Genomic DNA, 16,511 nt, shown 5'->3' on the forward strand with positions numbered 1-16,511 from the left:
AGTCAGGGGGAGCCTTTTCAGCCCCAAGATGGGTGGGGCTTGTGCCAGTGGTGGGCGGGGCCAAAGCCAACCATGGGCGGAGTCAAAGCTGTGCACACATCAAACTTGCATGCACACACCCTATGCTCACAAATCCATCCACAAACAACTGGCGGAGGCGAGTTTGTAAGAGAGGTCCTGCAGGCCGGAGATTCTTAACTCACCTTTTCTCTAAACCAGAAAGTCCCAAATGCTAGAAGGGCAGTGTTAGCTGTTCCTCACCACTAGGGGGAGTAGCCCAAGGAGTTGGGCGAGTGGCCGAGTCATCCTTGAAGATTTCGCCCCCGGCCCAAGGATGCTGATCGGTGACCCATATGCAAACACAAGTAGTCATTTAAAAAGTTCTATGGTGCTGCCTCCAAAGACCTCTCCCCGGGTCTCCCCGACAGCAAATCCAAAATGCGCCAGTCACATCAAAATGTATAAACCATTCCTTTCTTTATTAAACATAGCTTGCAAGTGATAAATATTACAAAGTTTTTTTTTTAATCCTTTCTCCAAAAATTAGCTTATTATTATTATTTTTAATCAGGTCACTGCATAATCAATTGGCAATATTTAAACAGCTTTTTTTTTTCTTCCTTCTCCTTTTAAACCGGATTTTCAAAAACACAATGCGGAAAATTAAAATTAAAAGCCCTCTTAAAATTGTGCAAAAGGCCCGATTTCCACCAAGGTTCCCCCCCTTCACCCCGATAATTTGCAGCTGCAATTCTCTCTGACCCCTCCTGAGCTCAGCTCTCTCTCGCTGCCCCGGGTTTCAAACTGGTGTGTGTGTGCTAAGCCTCGTGATTTTTTTGTCTTTTTAACACACGCACACCCTGCTCCTGCAACGGAACGACTCGTGGTGCCGTGAGCCCCTCGTGCTGTGGGGACAGGGAATCGGTGGGCCCCCCCTGGCTGTTGCCGGACTTCCAGTTCCCATCAGCTTCAGCCCGTGTGCCAAACGGCCAGGGATGGTGGGAGCTGCATTGCAGCAACATCTGGAAGGCCACAGGTTCCCAACATCTGGAGCTTCCCACCTGAGCTAGAGGAATTGAAGGCTGAAGAGGAAGAATGGCAAAATGAGATGTTTTTGGGGGGTGGGGAAGAGAGGAAGAAGGGCCTCTCTGGCAAGTTAGGCCCTTGATCTGATAGCCGGCAGCCCCAGCAAGGGGACAACCATTGCTCTTGACCCGAAGGGATAGGGGGGTGAAGCTGAACCCTGTCTCTGTAACATATGGCTGTAGGACGGTTGCAACTGACCTCCCCGGATTTGCTGTGATCCTTGCAGGAGATATCATGTTGTGCTGGGGGGGACGACCCCAACAAGATACAGGATCCACAATGGGAGTGTGGGGGGAAAGAGAAGGTGGAGGTTGAGTAGGGGGGAAATTATGACCGTATTAAGAGGTGGTGGCTGGTTCCCAAGAACTAGAGTAAGGTTGACTCATGGTCAACAGCCTGGTGCGAGGAATGGTGAGCATGGCTGCAGGTTGAGAGGGTACAGAAAAAGAGTTGGCCAAGGAAGAAGTGCTCAGGTGAGGGAGGGCACCAGGAGTCTACACCCCACAAGTGGGAATCCTTTGGCCCTCCCGATGTTGCTGAACTACAACTTCCATCAGCCCTAGCAAGCATGGTCAATGGCTAGGGATGGGAGCTGTTGCTTAGCAACATCAGGAGGGACGAAGGATTCCCACACGTTCCTTCCCCACACAGCCAGAACCACCCCTAAGGCGGCAAAGGGACCACCTGATGTTCATCAGGTTGACTCTCCCACCCTCTTCGCAGGAGAAGCCTCTGCATACTTTGCTCAACTGGGGGTGCGGGTTTCTGAATTCAGGCCAGGAGTCAGAAGAGGGGGGAATTGGGACCACGCCATCGGCTGAATGGTTGAGGGAGAGAGGTCTAGGACCAGAGATGTGAAGATGCAGGGTTGTGCTCACCTAAGGTATACTCAAGAGCAAGCCCGCAGAAATGAAAAGCGGCCTAAGTTGGTCATGTCCATTGCTTTCAATGGGTCTACTCCGAGTAGGAACAGCACTGCATGCAACCTGCACACCAGGAGGGCTACACTCCAGGAAGTATGGGAAGGTGAGAAAGGGCTCTTTGGCTACCATCAAGTCCAGTCAATGTTATCCAGCATCCTGCAGATCAAATGTGGGGTGGATCATTAAGTCAGCTCTGGGGGCTCGTCATGTGACACCAAAATTTAAAAACGTGATACTGTTCCTCAGGTTACACACACACACACACACACACACACACACACACACGATCCTTCAAATCAATGGTGAACACATTCTGGTTTCACAACAGCTTTGCTCAGATTTTCCTCAAAGCCTCTGCACCTGGGGGTTCGAATATAGATTTCCAAGAGAGGTGATACTGGGATGCATGACAGAAGGTCACAAAGAACGCAAACGTAATGGCAGGCTGCAAAAATTACAGCCCTTAAATGCTGGAGTCCTCTTAAGTTTAGTAATGTCATAAAGACTAGAAGTTTGGCTTTATAAAAAGAATCAAGAAGTGAGCACACCGACCAAGAAGTCAGAAAGCTACACCCAAATGCCTGACTTGGTCCAAAGGGAAATGAAATAGCATTGGGAAAAGGAGCCAAACTTTCCCCGGAGTGTTAGGAATCAGACGCCCTGGAATCTTAAGGGCAAATAAACAAAAGGCATTAGGAAGGGCCGAACAAGATGCGAAAGCAGCACACTTTGGTCCATTTCTGGAACTGTTGTTCTCCAAAGTAGATAAGAGACAAGGCCCATTTCTTGAAGAGCCCTCCATAAGAGGGTCAGACAGCTGGTAAGGATGGCCCTCAATTAAATTGGTGGGGTTGACAGTTAAGGAGAGACTCTACTCAGAAGGTACTGGCATGCAAAGACTTCAGGCTCCCAATTAAGATGGGACAAGACCTTTAAGCGTCTCTCTTCACACTCAACAGATCTCAAAGATACTGGAGTGCTTGCCTTTCGTAGAGAATCTATTGCACCTTTCCACCCCCAGGAAGCTGAAGCTGACGGAGGTTTCGTACGAGAGACATTAAGCCCGATATTCCCCACTGCGCTGATGGGCTTTGAACTTGTCTGGCATTGGCCGGTTGACGTGGAACGAGTCACATTCTCCCTTCCTGTATGTACAGGCATGCACACTCACACTTATGGATGAAAAGCTTAGTGAAGCAGAGCACAATCTCTGCCCGCCTGGACAGTGGAAACCTTCGCAGGTGTGCTGGAACCATGAGGGATAGATGCACGGTCCACATAATTAAAAAAAACAAACCAAGATTTTCAGGAACTCAAATCCTGGATGCACTTTCTTGGGACACAGGGGAAAGAATATCAAACAGTCCCTAAAATGTCACTGATATTTCAGAGTGGGGGTTTTTGGGGGGCGGGGATGATAGCAAACGGATGACTGAGAGGCGGAAGGGATGAAAGGTGATGAAGCTGAGAGGGATCAGCAAATAGTTGAAAGGGGAGATGCCGGGAGAAGTACTGTCTCCCCCTGGAAATTGGGGTCGGTGGGAGCTGAGTGTCTGGACGCCGGATGAGGAACAGTCGAGAGAAGTGTATGCTGTCTCAAGCCTAAAGCATTCGTTACAAACAGTGCAAATACATTGATAGTTTAATACTAGTATTTGTTTTGATTCCCCCATTTGTGAAAACTTGGGGTTGGGGGGGGTTACAGGGATGGGGAGGGAGCCCCTGGGCCTGTGGCCTCTACCGAGGCTCAAAGTCCGTGTGCATGCTGGTAGTTCGTGGGACTCCTTGCTTCTGACACAAGGGAAAGAAAAGGCACCTTTTTGGGGAAATGATGGCTACCACCAAGTCCGTTTCAGCTTTTTTGGGGGGGTGCGGGTGGGTAACGTGTGGGGCGGGTGACATGAGCTGCATAGCGCCCCGCCCCAGCCTCCTCCCTCCCCCCCGATCTCCAGGAAACTGCCTTTTGCACATTTTAAACGCCGTACACAAAGAAGGTCACACTACAAAAAGGACGTTAAACAACTTTCACAATATTCATGGCTAAGCTGTCTTCTCTTTTTGTCGTTTTTGTTTTCTCTACACAAATGTACAATTTACCCACCCCGGTTTGTTTGTTTTTTGTTGTCGGCTTTTCCGTACCCCCGCCCCCAAACTTTTTTTTTTCAGTTTTCGTTTTTTTTATTTTTAAATGTGTCAAGAAATAGCTTATATACAACGAAGAAAAGTCTTTAGTTATAATGTTTCGGCAGCAAGTATTGTTAAGCTAAGAAGAGCTCGTCGGGGGTGGGGGAGGAGAAAGGGAGCGGAAAAAAATGGGGGGAAGGAGAGGAAACCGAGGTTGTGGGGCGGGGGGAGTGAAACAGAGGGCCAGGGAGGCGAGTTACGCTTCTCCTCCCACCTCCCCCCCCCGATGGAAGAAAAGCGGGAGAAAAATAAAAACAGCATCAACCACAAAGCACATATGACTAATCTGGAAAAGAGAGAGAGGAAAAAAACCCATAAGATGGAATAGGAAACCCTTAATTCTGTACCATGAAAAAGGATGGTTTTCTACATTACACCCCCCGCCCCCTCAGAAAAACAAAGAGAGAAATGGGTTTGTGTGTGTATATGTGAGATAAAGACATTTGTCGGCTTTAGGAAAGCAGGAAGATGGGAATCAATTTTAAAGTAAGGGATTTATGGGGCGGTTGGAAAGGAGGGAGGTTGTGTGTCCACCGCAGGCAAATATTGCATCCTGGGAAGGGACGTTGTTGTAAAGAGGGGGATTGAGGGGGTGGGGAGCCAAGCCCCCCCCCAACCTGCTCCAAATTGGCTGAGTAGGTCCAGCCACCGGGCAGAAGTGCCAAAGGGCCATGATCCTGCTCTATGCTAAAGAGGCGCGCTCCTGGGGGAAGCGAAAGTGGAGTTACCTGCCTGAGTGCGCAAAGTAGGGCAGTCTCCCCACTCTCCCCTATAGAAATGCCCCGCTCCATTCTTCCCCTCTCTGTGCTAAAGAGAGAGAGAAAAGAGGTGAAGAAGAAATCCTTCCTAGATCAGTGCCTTTCCCTCATCCCAAAACACCTGCTTCCAAAAAAAGAAAAATGTTTGCCAACCTGGAAACTATGAGCCAGGAGCGAATTTATTCTGCAAGGAGGCTGACTGCTAATCCCACTGGGAAGACCCTCTTCTGGGGGAAGGTGAAAAAACTCCAAGTGTGGCTGGTCTGCTGAGCAGACTCAAAGCTCCTTTGGAGAGGGACATTTTGCAGGCAGGGCAAAAGGTGGTCCCAACAGAAAGAGTGTGGAAGAGAACAAGTTCTGGCTGGATGATCTACAACAGCAAACTTTGGGTCGTTGCTAGTTTTTAGAACAGCCCTGGTGGGTGGGAGATGACTTAGGTTCATTCATTCATTTCAAGGAGCCTCATCGGAGCAGAACTTTGTTGGGGGTCACCCTTTGGGGTAGGAAAAGAGTGGCAGGAGCCAGAGAATGAGAGAAGCACTGATTCAATAGGCAGGATTCTTCCGGGGGTCGGGTGGGGGGGGAGTCCTCTGCCCTACTGCCAAAGCCATATATGCCACCCCAGTGTGGTGATGGCGGTGGGGAGGGGAGGAGTGGCTAATCCTTGCCCTCCCACCCCCAAAACTCCAAAGTAGTGGCTGGTTTGCTACCATTCAATGCTTGCCAACAAAGCCTCTGCCTGGGCCCTGAAAGGCAGAGGCAATAATTATTGCACATTTCTTACATCACCGCATTATTATTTTTTTTAATAGAAAACAACAACACAAGACCAAAAGGATACCCGCCCCCTCCCCAATAACACTAGGTGGCTGGAACTGGTTTACACCTGGCAACGCCCGATTCTAAAGGGGGAAGGGGTGCGGGGAGGACAATGGCACTTGTTTTGGGGTGAGGGAAGGTCGTAGATCCAATTTAAGCAAATTGGGGAGGGTGGGCGAGGGGTCGGGGTCCTCAAGGAGGCAAGGAAGGGTGTAGCACGTGGAGGAGATATCTTGAGACGCAGCCAAACCTTTTTTTTCTTCGTTTCCAAAGGAAACCTTCCTTCCGGCATCGCGACAGTCGGAAGGATCCTGGAGCGAAAACGGAAACGGAAACTATGGGTTTGCGTGTCTAGCGTGTGTGTACATATGCATGTATGTATTGATAGTTAACCTTGTGGCCCTCAAAGATGCGGCCAGACACCATCTCCCACCAGCCCCAAGGAGCTTGGACCATAACCCAGGGATGATGGGACAATTGGCCTGGCAACATCAGAGCGGGGGAACCCCAGAGTTAGCTATCCCGATCTACACACACGCCTGCAATGCCAACCTGCTGCTAGCTTCTGAAAAGTATCTTGCGCCCCCTCCCAACGCATGGGCGGTTCCCCCCACCTCTGTTTCTTTGTTAAGTGCTCAGTGATTGGGGGGAGGGGGGGAGAAGAGAGGAAGCACAGGCGTGTGGGGAGGGGATACCACAGACCTGGTGGGGAGTGCCGGCTGGGATGCCTTTGTGCGCGCGTTCAGGGGGCTTTGGGGTCCTTGATTCAGTGCTTCCGAAAGGGGGACGTGAGTGAAAAAAGACCGGCGGGGAGGGGGAACCCCGAGAGGGAGAGAGGGACGCTCCCTTTCCCTCCCCATCGCTTCAGACTGGAGACACGACTGGAGGAGCAGAGCAGAAAAAGCAGAAAATTTAAACAAAGCAGAGCAGGGTGGAGTACAGCTCAAAGAGCTCCTACAGCCGCCTGGGGTGTGACTGAGCAATTCGCTCTCCGCTCGCGAGGGTCCGATGTCAGGGAAATGCCTCTGGGGCTGATCTCGAGGGCTCGGGTGGCAGTGGCGGACCTTGAAACATTTGGCGCTCTCTCTCTCGCTGAAGCTCCCCCGGCAACTGAAGGGTGGTCAGAGAAGGCCGGTTACACGTCCTGGTATCCTCCGCCGACACAACACTGCAAGATGTTCCTGGCCTGTCAACGGCAGCCTTCGCGGCACGAGCGGCACAGGAGAGACGAGCGAAGAGATGGCTCTGCGGAGAAACATTTTGGGGAACCGACGTGATGCCTGGAGCTCCTTTGGTCTGGGAAAGGGGTGGTTAACAGAGACCGGACAGGGTGGCAGGCTTGGGGGAAGCCGACAGGTCAGAGGGATGAAGAGAGCCAAAGAGCGTTTGAAAGCACCCAGCAGAGTTCGTCTTCGGAGGCCCGTCTCCAAGGGCGTAGGCGGTGTCTGTTCCCTGGCACGGACGTTTCAGAGACGCGTGCCCTGCTCTGCCAATGGCCAGCTCATGCCCCTCTAGCCCACTCCTTTGGAAACAAAGAAACCCACCCAAACCAGGGATGACTCTCTGAGACGCCGTCGGCTTCCAGGGCTGTGCCTTCTAGATGGTCGGTCACACCCATGGGGGTGGCCTACACCTCCCCACCTTGGGGTGCCCCTGGAACAACTCTGCCGAAAGCCCTGAGTCAGCCCCGATCAGCTTTCGGGAGGAGGAGCCTTTCAAAGTCTCAAGAAAGATTTCCTTTTTAAAAAAAACAAAAAAGAAAAGGTGCGCTCTCTCTCTCAGCCGTCCATTTTAAGCCAAAGGGAAATAAAAATAAGAACACAACAAGTTTAAAAATTCTACGCGTTATCATTACAAATTAAAAAATAAAATAAAAGGGAGCGTAAAACAAAGCATTAACATAGTGTATAGTGCAGGATCCAAGCAGACGCGTTCTGACCTCGAGAACGGAGCGAAGGAGGGAGGGACGGGGGCGCCTGGCCTCTCCCCGCAAACAAAATCCGGAGATGAGAAGAGAAGCGGGAGGGAGAGTTGGTTCCGGAAGAGGGCAGGTCACTGAAGTGTTTTTTTTTTTTAATGTTCTTGTCTTTTTTTCTCATTTTTTGTGGTTTTTTTGTCGTCTTCTTTTTTGTCTTTTTTCATTTTTTGTCTTTTCCTCCACATATGGTAGGCACCAGTACAGGCACTGCATGCGACGGATGAGGGGGGGCAGGTGGGTGGGGAAAGGGTGGGGAGGGGGGCGCAGCTGGCGTTATTTCTGCCCGCTGATGGACTGCGATATAGAGCGTGGCGGGATCATATCTAAAAGGTACTCCCGCTGCCGGTCCGCCAGGCTCGACGCTTTGTGGCCCCCGATCCCGGCGTTCAGGTAGGCGATGTTGACACCTGGGAAGAGGAAGAGGTAGGAACGTTTCTGCTATGAGGCACAGGCAGCCGATTCCTCCCCTGGGAATGTGTCTCATGCGTGGGTGGGGAACCTCAGGGCCAGGGGCCAAATGCGGCACCCCCCCCCAATCTCATCGCCAGCCCCGATTTCCACCCTTCTTTTGCCTGGCTGAAACGTGCCCCTTTGCATTTCCTGTCTTTTTAAAAAAAGAATATTTTTTTTAAATTTCCGATATATAACAATTATAGAAAAGAGCAAAAAGATACAAGAACCCCAACTCGACTCCCACTCCCCACTCCAGGATAGATCCATCTAGTTAAGTTTGCTAAAGACTAACTCAGCTATATATTTTATTTATGATTTGTGAAGGGGATATAATTTGTATAAGGCATGTGGTGGATTTTTTGTTTATGTTTTTCCTGTATATATGTGCAAATATGAATAAAAATTTATGGAAGAAAAAAAAGTTTGCTAAAGTCCAATCTGTGATTGCAGTAGCTGCCATTCTTCAGGGGTATTGGCAAAGTATTCTATAAAAGGATGCGATATTTTAACAAAATCGTCCACGTCATTTGCATTATTCACTGTGTGTAAGAGAGAGAGACTGATTCCCCACTTGCCCCAAGGCACAGGGATTTATGTCTCTGTGTGTCTTGCAATACACTGGTTTTCCCTTCCAACACTATCTGGCCCTCACTATGATGAATGCCCCCTGGCCACCCAAAAACTCCCCCCCCCCCGCCATCTGGGCAACTCTCTTCCAGGGGCTGAATGATGCCTTCCTGTGGGACCTCTGCTGGGATCGTCTGGCAGAGGGCAGGATATATATTGAGGCAGGGTCCTCTGCGCATCTCTGCCCCCACCCCCCAAATTCTGGAAGACTCTACCTGGCATGCCGAGAAGGCCTCCCGCCACAGAAAGCTGCGGGGCCTGCGCAAAGTTGGACAGCATGGAGCGGGCCGAGGTGGGGATCCCACGCTGCAGGGTGCTCTGGGGTTGCGGTGCCTGGAGAGAGAAGGGGGGGGGGCAGAGGAATCAGAACATCAGGAAAATGAGTGGGGCAAATAACAAACAAATAAAAGTATCGGATCCAAACTCCACTCAGTGTTTAGCGCTTCACAGTGCTGATTTGGAGATTCATTTTCTGCCGACAAGAATTACTCAGCACACAACCAGACGTGTTTTGAGTGGACATGAATAAGATGACTGTGTAGTAATTTTGTGTGGAGGGTTAAGATCAATGTTTGCATAAGACACACAGGGTTTTCAAAGCTCTGCTGCATTTGGTTTTTCAATAATACTATTGCTACTCAATTTAGCAAATACATCCAATAAAGGAGGCGTGATTGCTGGAACTGGTGGGGAAGAAGGAAGGGAACCAAAAGTAAGTGGAGCCAATGGCAGGCAGAGCCAAACCACCCCTGGACCGGTTGTGAAGGAAGGCAGGCAGGTGGGGGCTGGCTGAAGCTGGTGGGACAGCACCCCATTCACTTTAATGGACCACCCTCCAGTGTTCGTTCTCTCTCTCTCTCTCTCTCTCTCTCTCTCTCTCTCTCTCTCACACACACACACACACACACAATGCATTATCAATTACCTGCCCTTCGCCCTACCTAAGGCCACAGGGTGGGTTAACAACAATTAAAGATTAAAACAAGTTCCAAACAACTGACAATCACAAAAATATGGTAGGAATAATGATGATTATATCATCATTATAAAAACAAACATACACTGAATTCGAAATAATAATAACAAAATTGTCCAGTAGCACCTTAGTATTTTTTATTTTTGACTGCATCAGACCAACACAGCTACCTATCTGAATCTAGATACATTGAATTGTATTACTAGGCGGTGCATTATTAAACTTAATCTATTTTCGGATAGGTTTTTCCAATATTCCAAAACATGGAACTATCGCAGCAGAGAGAGGTGGTATTAAAAAAACTCTGCTGTTTCATACATATCATAAATCACGCATCTCACGATCTCTCAAACCTTCCTTCACTTCATTTTACCTAGTCCTGTCCGTTTAACTAGCGTTACAGCAGGACCAGCCTGCTGTCCTCCGTTCCTTCTCTGAAGGTTGTTTGTAGGGGGTCTGTCAGTGAGCGGCCAGCAAAGTTCCAGAAGCACACCACAAAACTTCTGTGGCTGCTGAATCACACGAAAACAACCTTTTGCTTTTGGAGGGGAAGGGAATGGGCTACCCGGGAGACAAGATCAGAAGGTTGCTTGAGGGGAGGGGGTAGCCGAACAGCTGGCGGCTGTGGGATGCGAAAGGGGCCACTTTGCCAAAAGGGGCTGGGCGAGGAAGGGCTTCTCACCTGGCGGAGTGTGTGATGTCGCATGATGCTTTCCTGTTTGCTAACGCTGGACACGCTGGCGGGAGTGGCGGTGGGGGACAACGCTGCCTGCTGCTGCAACCGCTGCTCTATCTCCTGCCGGAGGGAAAAAGAAGAGGCTGGTCATGAGTTGGGTCGTGTGGCTGTCATCTGGCAGCACACAGGCCGCCCACCCACCCCGCAAACAACCTGCATTCGGATGACCCTGCCTGCAGTCCAATATCCACAGCCCAGCTTGTATGCCAGTCACTGAAACTGGCTAGTTTGGTGAGCGCATGAGACGGGCCTTCCTGCTGGTGGGGCTCTCTTCCAGCTAACACTTGCTCAGTTCTGGCATTCGAGAAGGCCTGAAAAACTTAGCTTTCCACTGCTGGTTTTCCTTGGGAGTGAATCTTGCCGATCTAACCCCCGGACATTCATTTCAGGGGACTGCTGTCTCCCCAAACTACAATTCCCAGTACCCCAAGGTGTCAGGGTCGAGAAGAGGAAGGGGAAGCTACAATGACTGTTTCAAAGTTGGTTTCCAAAACACTTTACAGTGGTGCCTCGCAAGACGAAATTAATTTGTTCCGCGAGTTTTGTCGTCTTGCGATTTTTTTCGTCTTGCGAAGCACGGTGTCGGAAAAGTTTTGGAAAAGCTTCAAAAATCACCAAAGTCTTCAAAAACCTCAAAAAAGGTTACCACACCGCGTGCTATGAGTTGCTCCTCGAAGTCAAGTCGCAACTGTATTAAAGGTGTTAAGAAAAAGGAAACAAACTTGCAAGACGTTTCCGTCTTGCGAAGCAAGCCCATAGGGAAAATCGTCTTGCGAAGCAGCTCAAAAAACAAAAAACCCTTTCGTCTTGCGAGGCATTCGTCTTGCGAGGTACCACTGTATTCGTGCTGAATAAATGTGCAAGGAGAAAACACCTGTGAAGAATTCAACAGGGACCTTGTAAAGTTGCCTTATAAAGAGTCAACGGACGACTGGATCCACCTAGCACAGTGCTGCTGACACTGACTAGCTCTCCATGGTTTCAGACAAGGATCTTTGCCCAGCCCTACCCAGGGATGCTGAGGATTGAACCCAGATCTTTCCACATGCAAAGCAGACGCTCTACCACTGAGCTACAGCCCTTCAAAATGTTCGTTGAGCAATGAGGAACATGGGAAGCTGCCTAATACTGAGTTCACTGAGCTCAGTGTTGCCGAAACTGAGGGAAAGCAACTCGCCGAGGTTTGTTCAGGAAACCTCCTCTCAGCCCATCGTGGTGGTGCCATTGGGGAATGATCCTGGCACCTTCTAGTTGCAGAGCTCTGACACTGAGCTATGTCTCTTCTTCAGAGGGACAGGAAGCACGCACCTCTTCCAGTTCACCTGGATTGACCGGGCTTCCCTCCCTCCCTCCCTCCCTCCCTCCGACAGGGCAACAGGGACGTACCTGCTCTTGCTGCAGAGCTTTGACAAAGGCGTTCTTCAGCCGGTTGGTGTGCTCAGCCTTAAGCGCCTTCTTCTGGTTGGAGGTCATGCACTGCTCACACAGGATCTTGCCGTTCTTCTCCTGCTTCCAGTGCGGGGTGAAGTCTGTGCGGCACTGGGCGCAAACAAAGGGCTCCACTCGCAAGAGGGAAGCGCAACCTTTGCCTGGGAAGGAGGGGTAGAAGAAGACGCATCACACAAAGGAAGGGGGACCTTTCTCTCAGGAACCGTTCCAGGCCAAGGGGGTGCGGAGAAGACCTCCAGGGTTCAAAATTTCAAGGACTTTTAGCACAAGCTAAACATTCATTTATAATAAGAATAAATAATAAATTTTATTTATACCCCGCCCTCCCCAACCAAGGCCGGACTCAGGGCGGCTAACAACCAATAATAAAAACAATAATTAAAATGCAGCCTCATTTATGCAAAGAAAAAGGGGGGAGGGGGACAAACGCGACTGAGTGTGGCCCAGTTTGCCTCTATTGTCAGGCTACCCTGGAGCAGAATAATAATGTGTTTGGATTTAAAAAATCTTAAAAGCGTACCAATAACTAAAACAGTTTTATCTGTGACAGGACAGCTCCATCAGGCAAACAGCAATAGGCTAGTTCGCCGTGTCCCCTGAATCAGGAGGCATGGGAAACGGGATTTCCAGCCACTTCCCTCTGACACCCTCTTTCAACCCAGTTGCACTGCCTATGCTGCAGCCCTTGCCCCCGACACTGGCCTTTACCTTGGCTGTCAATGACGCTCTGCACCACCTCCTCCAGCCCCACCATGTAGATGAACTCGCTGTTGGCTGCGCTGGGCAGGAAGTGGAGCAAAGGGGCGGGCGGTTTGGGGGGCGGGATCTCCAGGAGGGTCTTTTCCAGTTGCTTGCGCAAGGCGAGCTTGGCGGCCGCCTGGGAGTTGGCGGCGTCGTTGAGCGCGCTGGGGCTGGGCAGGGGCGACGACACCCGGTTCACCGTGCCCGGCTGGATGTGGGAGGCAAGGTTCATGTAGATGGCGGACGACGTGGTGCGCTGGCAGGGGACGGCCGAGCTGGACTGCTGCAGAGGAAAGGCGCAGGAGAGTAGAGGGGGCAAGAAAGAAAATGTTAAAGGTGTGCGGCCCACCAAGGCTTTTCTCTCTGACCTTTGGGACTCTCTCCAGGCCACTCCCCCTTCACTACAGGCCACGCCCCCCTCACCAGCAGCCCTGTTTCACACCCTCCTTGAGTGTTTCTGCCTGTCTGGAATGTGGCCTTCAACTGATCACACAAACTTGATAAATAAATAGCTAAAATAAAAATAAATAAATAGGTAAACGACCCCTGGATGGTTAAGTCCAGTCAAAGGAGACTATGGGGTTGTGGCACTCATTTCGCTTTCAGGCCAAGGGAGCCGGCATTTGTCCACAGACAGCTTTCCGGGTCATGTGGCTAGCATGACTAAACCGCTTCCGGCGCAACAAAACACCGTGACGGAAAATAGAGAGCATGGAAATACTGTTTGCCTTCCCACCGCAGTGGCACCTATTTATCTACTTGTACTGGTGTGCTTTCGAACTGCTAGGTTGGCAAGAGCTGGGACAGAGCAACGGGAGCTCACCCCGTTGTGGGGATTCGAACCACCAATCTTCTGATCAGCAAGACCAAGAGGCTCAGTGGTTTAGACCATAGGGCCACCCGTTTCCCTTAATAAATAAATAAAACTTAGCTTGCTGTACAAAGGTGATCTATGCACCCATTGCTCGACCCACTTTTGTCTCTGGCCCGTCCCGCCACTGAGGTTACCCATGTGGAAATGCTATTCTTGGGCTCCACAAAGTCCCACCCCCAGTTTCAAACTGCTGTGTGGGCAAGGTGGCCGTGTAAGAAGATCAGACCCACTGGCCCTCCCACCCTTTCCGGGCTGCTTTACTCACTGGCTGGTAGCTGATGGCGGGGCTCATGCTCGGAGTGGTGGTGCGGATGAGGCCCGGTTTCGGAGGGACACGTTGCCCTTGGAGCTGGGCGGGGTTTGGTGCGATGACGCGCTGCGACATAAGCATGTGGGGGAGGGTCGTGTTGGTGGCGGACCGGATGACGCTGTGACCCTGCTCCAAAGAGGAGAAAAGTGTGTGTTTTAGAGAGATGGAGAGCATGGAACAAAGGCAAGGTTTGCAACTTCTTCTGCGGTGCTGCATCTACAAAGCACATCCCCATGTCATTCCCAGTAGGGCGTACCTGGGACCTGGGGCTCAAAGCAGGTTAGGGAAGGCTGATCTATACCCCACTGGCAGCCTGAACTTGGGACCTCTTGTCTGCAAAGCACGTGCATCCATCCAAACTACAGCTACTATTCTAGCCCTCATTGGATAACTGGATGATTTAAATCAGAAGCTGCCTTATCCTGAATCCAGGCAGCTCAGTGTTGTTGACGCTGACGGACAGTAGCTCTTTCTCAGCTTTACTTGGGAGATTCAGGTATACAGCAGCTCCCCCTCCCCCTTTCCTCATAGGACAGGTGCCCTAACCCCCTTATCGCCATGCCAGGCCAGGGCCGTGAGCCAAAAGTCCATTAAAAACCTTTCCCGAAAATGAAAACTGTGCTACTGATTTCCAGTCCTTTGAACTGTGGCATTTTCTACAGGGACAGCCGGAGGCATGGGTGCGCAGGTAGGTCTTCATAAACTGACTTTTGAAGAAAAATAACTTCCCAGGAAAGCCACCTCTGTGCTGCTCCTGAGCGACTTGGCACGGTTTCCATTCCAGTGAAAAGGGTCATGGCCCCTTCTTCCAACTTGGTGGAGTTTGCACAGAAAAATAAAGGTTAGCACAGCACTGATGGACTTCTGGGAACTGCGACAATGACGCCGGAGGGAGAGGGGGGGGATTTCTTGGAAGCTGCTGGACAGACCTATGAAGTAGGGGTGGGCAATTGGATCTGGCTGGCAGGCCAGATCCTTTATATCCCCCTATGCCCCAGTGCATCAAGTTTGACAAGTGGGCGGAGCCACCCACCTGTCAATCAACAGACTCCCCCAGCATGGTTAGAAATCAAACTGAGCAGGTTCAAAGTTTTCGCAAGATGATACTTTCATTTTAATTACAATTTGAATCTTACGTTTTTCATCATTTGTAGCCTATAGTATTTTAGATGTATGTATGCTTTTATCCCTTGCATTATATTGTATTTTAAGCAAGCATATGTTTCACTGCTCATGCTTTTATTTCCGGCATGCTCTTAGTGGGTCTGTGAATGCATAATAAAGGATTTGATCTGGTTTGAACAGCACAGGCAAAAGGCTTCATGGGAACTGCTTTACGAGGGGAGCAGTCGATCCGGAAAGGGAGGTAAAGGTATAAGGCCTTTACCTCCCTTATGCCAGATGCTCTAGGGCAGGTGGGCATGTCTAGGCCCAATCAGACTCATGGGATGGAGGTTTGTTGCCCCTGCGCTAAACAGAAAAATCCGCTTTGCTGCTCTATGGCAAGGTAGATGAGAAATGAGGCAGGAACAAATGAGGCACTGCCTCCATTTACAGCCAGGTCCACATCCCAGGCATGTACAGTGTAGGTATGGCACAGAAAACATTCAACAGGGCCTGAAATAAGCACATGGCCTCGAGGTTCCATGTCCTGCAGCTCAACCAAGAGAGATATGAACCAAAGGGACCTGTGTGGTTCTGTATCAAGCCACTAAGATACTCAGACGTAAGAAGAGCTTGCTGGATCAGGCCAATGGCCCATCAAGTACAGCATTCTTTTCCCCTGGAGAGAAATTGGTAAGCAGGACCTGAGCACAAGACAGCTCTTCTCTCCTGTGGCTTGCAGCAGTGGCTATTCAGAAGCATTACTGCCTCTAACTGTGACTCTGCCCAGTCCTCTTTTTAAATCATAGAATCATAGAATCACAGAGTTGGAATAGACCACAAGGGCCATCGAGTCCAACCCCCTGCCAAGCAGGAAACACCATCAGAGCACTCCTGACATATGGTTGTCAAGCCTCTGCTTAAAGACCTCCAAAGGAGGAGACTCCACCACACTCCTTGGCAGCAAATTCCACTGTCAAACAGCTCTTACTGTCAGGAAGTTCTTCCTAATGTTTAGGTGGAATCTTCTTTCTTGTAGTTTGGATCCATTGCTCCGTGTCCGCTTCTCTGGAGCAGCAGAAAACAACCTTTCTCCCTCCTCTATGTGACATCCTTTTATATATTTGAACATGGCTATCATATCACCCCTTAACCTCCTCTTCTCCAGGCTAAACATGCCCAGCTCCCTTAGCCGTTCCTCATAAGGCATCGTAAATCAAAACTGACTGGAATAAAAAGTTCTTTGGCTGCACAAGTGTGATCGGGGCAACAGCATTTTGTCTTCAAAAATGCACAGACAGGGGAGAAGATGTGTGGATTTTCCCACTTGGACAACAGTCAAATTAACAAAGCTGGTTATTATATAGAATTAATAGTTTTGGGACGAGCTAATTACATGCGGCTGATTATGGCGACACCAGGCAGCTAAGCAAACCGCTTTAGTATATAGAAAAGTGAACACCTTAACTCTGCTCTGACTGTTAACGCTTAGG

The 16,511-nt window shown here is 50.1% G+C and overlaps 1 protein-coding gene across 7 annotated transcripts in view; it reads right to left on the reverse strand.

Annotated features, from left to right (window-relative positions):
• Window positions 1-455: 455 nt before the first annotated feature.
• Window positions 456-16,511, reverse strand: part of GATAD2B (GATA zinc finger domain containing 2B) — a 67,019-nt gene continuing 50,963 nt past the window's right edge. For 6 of the 7 annotated variants that reach the window (XM_081173593.1, XM_081173594.1, XM_081173595.1 and 3 more), the window contains 6 exons: window positions 13,870-14,040; window positions 12,698-13,013; window positions 11,927-12,129; window positions 10,487-10,600; window positions 9,044-9,161; window positions 456-8,155 (listed from right to left, as the gene is read on the reverse strand). In XM_081173593.1, coding sequence (XP_081029719.1) covers window positions 8,022-8,155; window positions 9,044-9,161; window positions 10,487-10,600; window positions 11,927-12,129; window positions 12,698-13,013; window positions 13,870-14,040 — 1,056 coding nt within the window. In that variant the 3' untranslated portion in view covers window positions 456-8,021. The remainder of the gene's footprint in view (window positions 8,156-9,043; window positions 9,162-10,486; window positions 10,601-11,926; window positions 12,130-12,697; window positions 13,014-13,869; window positions 14,041-16,511) is intronic. The other variant, XM_081173592.1, reaches the window with a different exon arrangement.

Source organism: Podarcis bocagei, assembly GCF_964188305.1.
Source record: "Podarcis bocagei genome assembly, chromosome: 16".
Classification (NCBI taxonomy): Eukaryota; Metazoa; Chordata; class Lepidosauria; order Squamata; family Lacertidae; genus Podarcis; species Podarcis bocagei.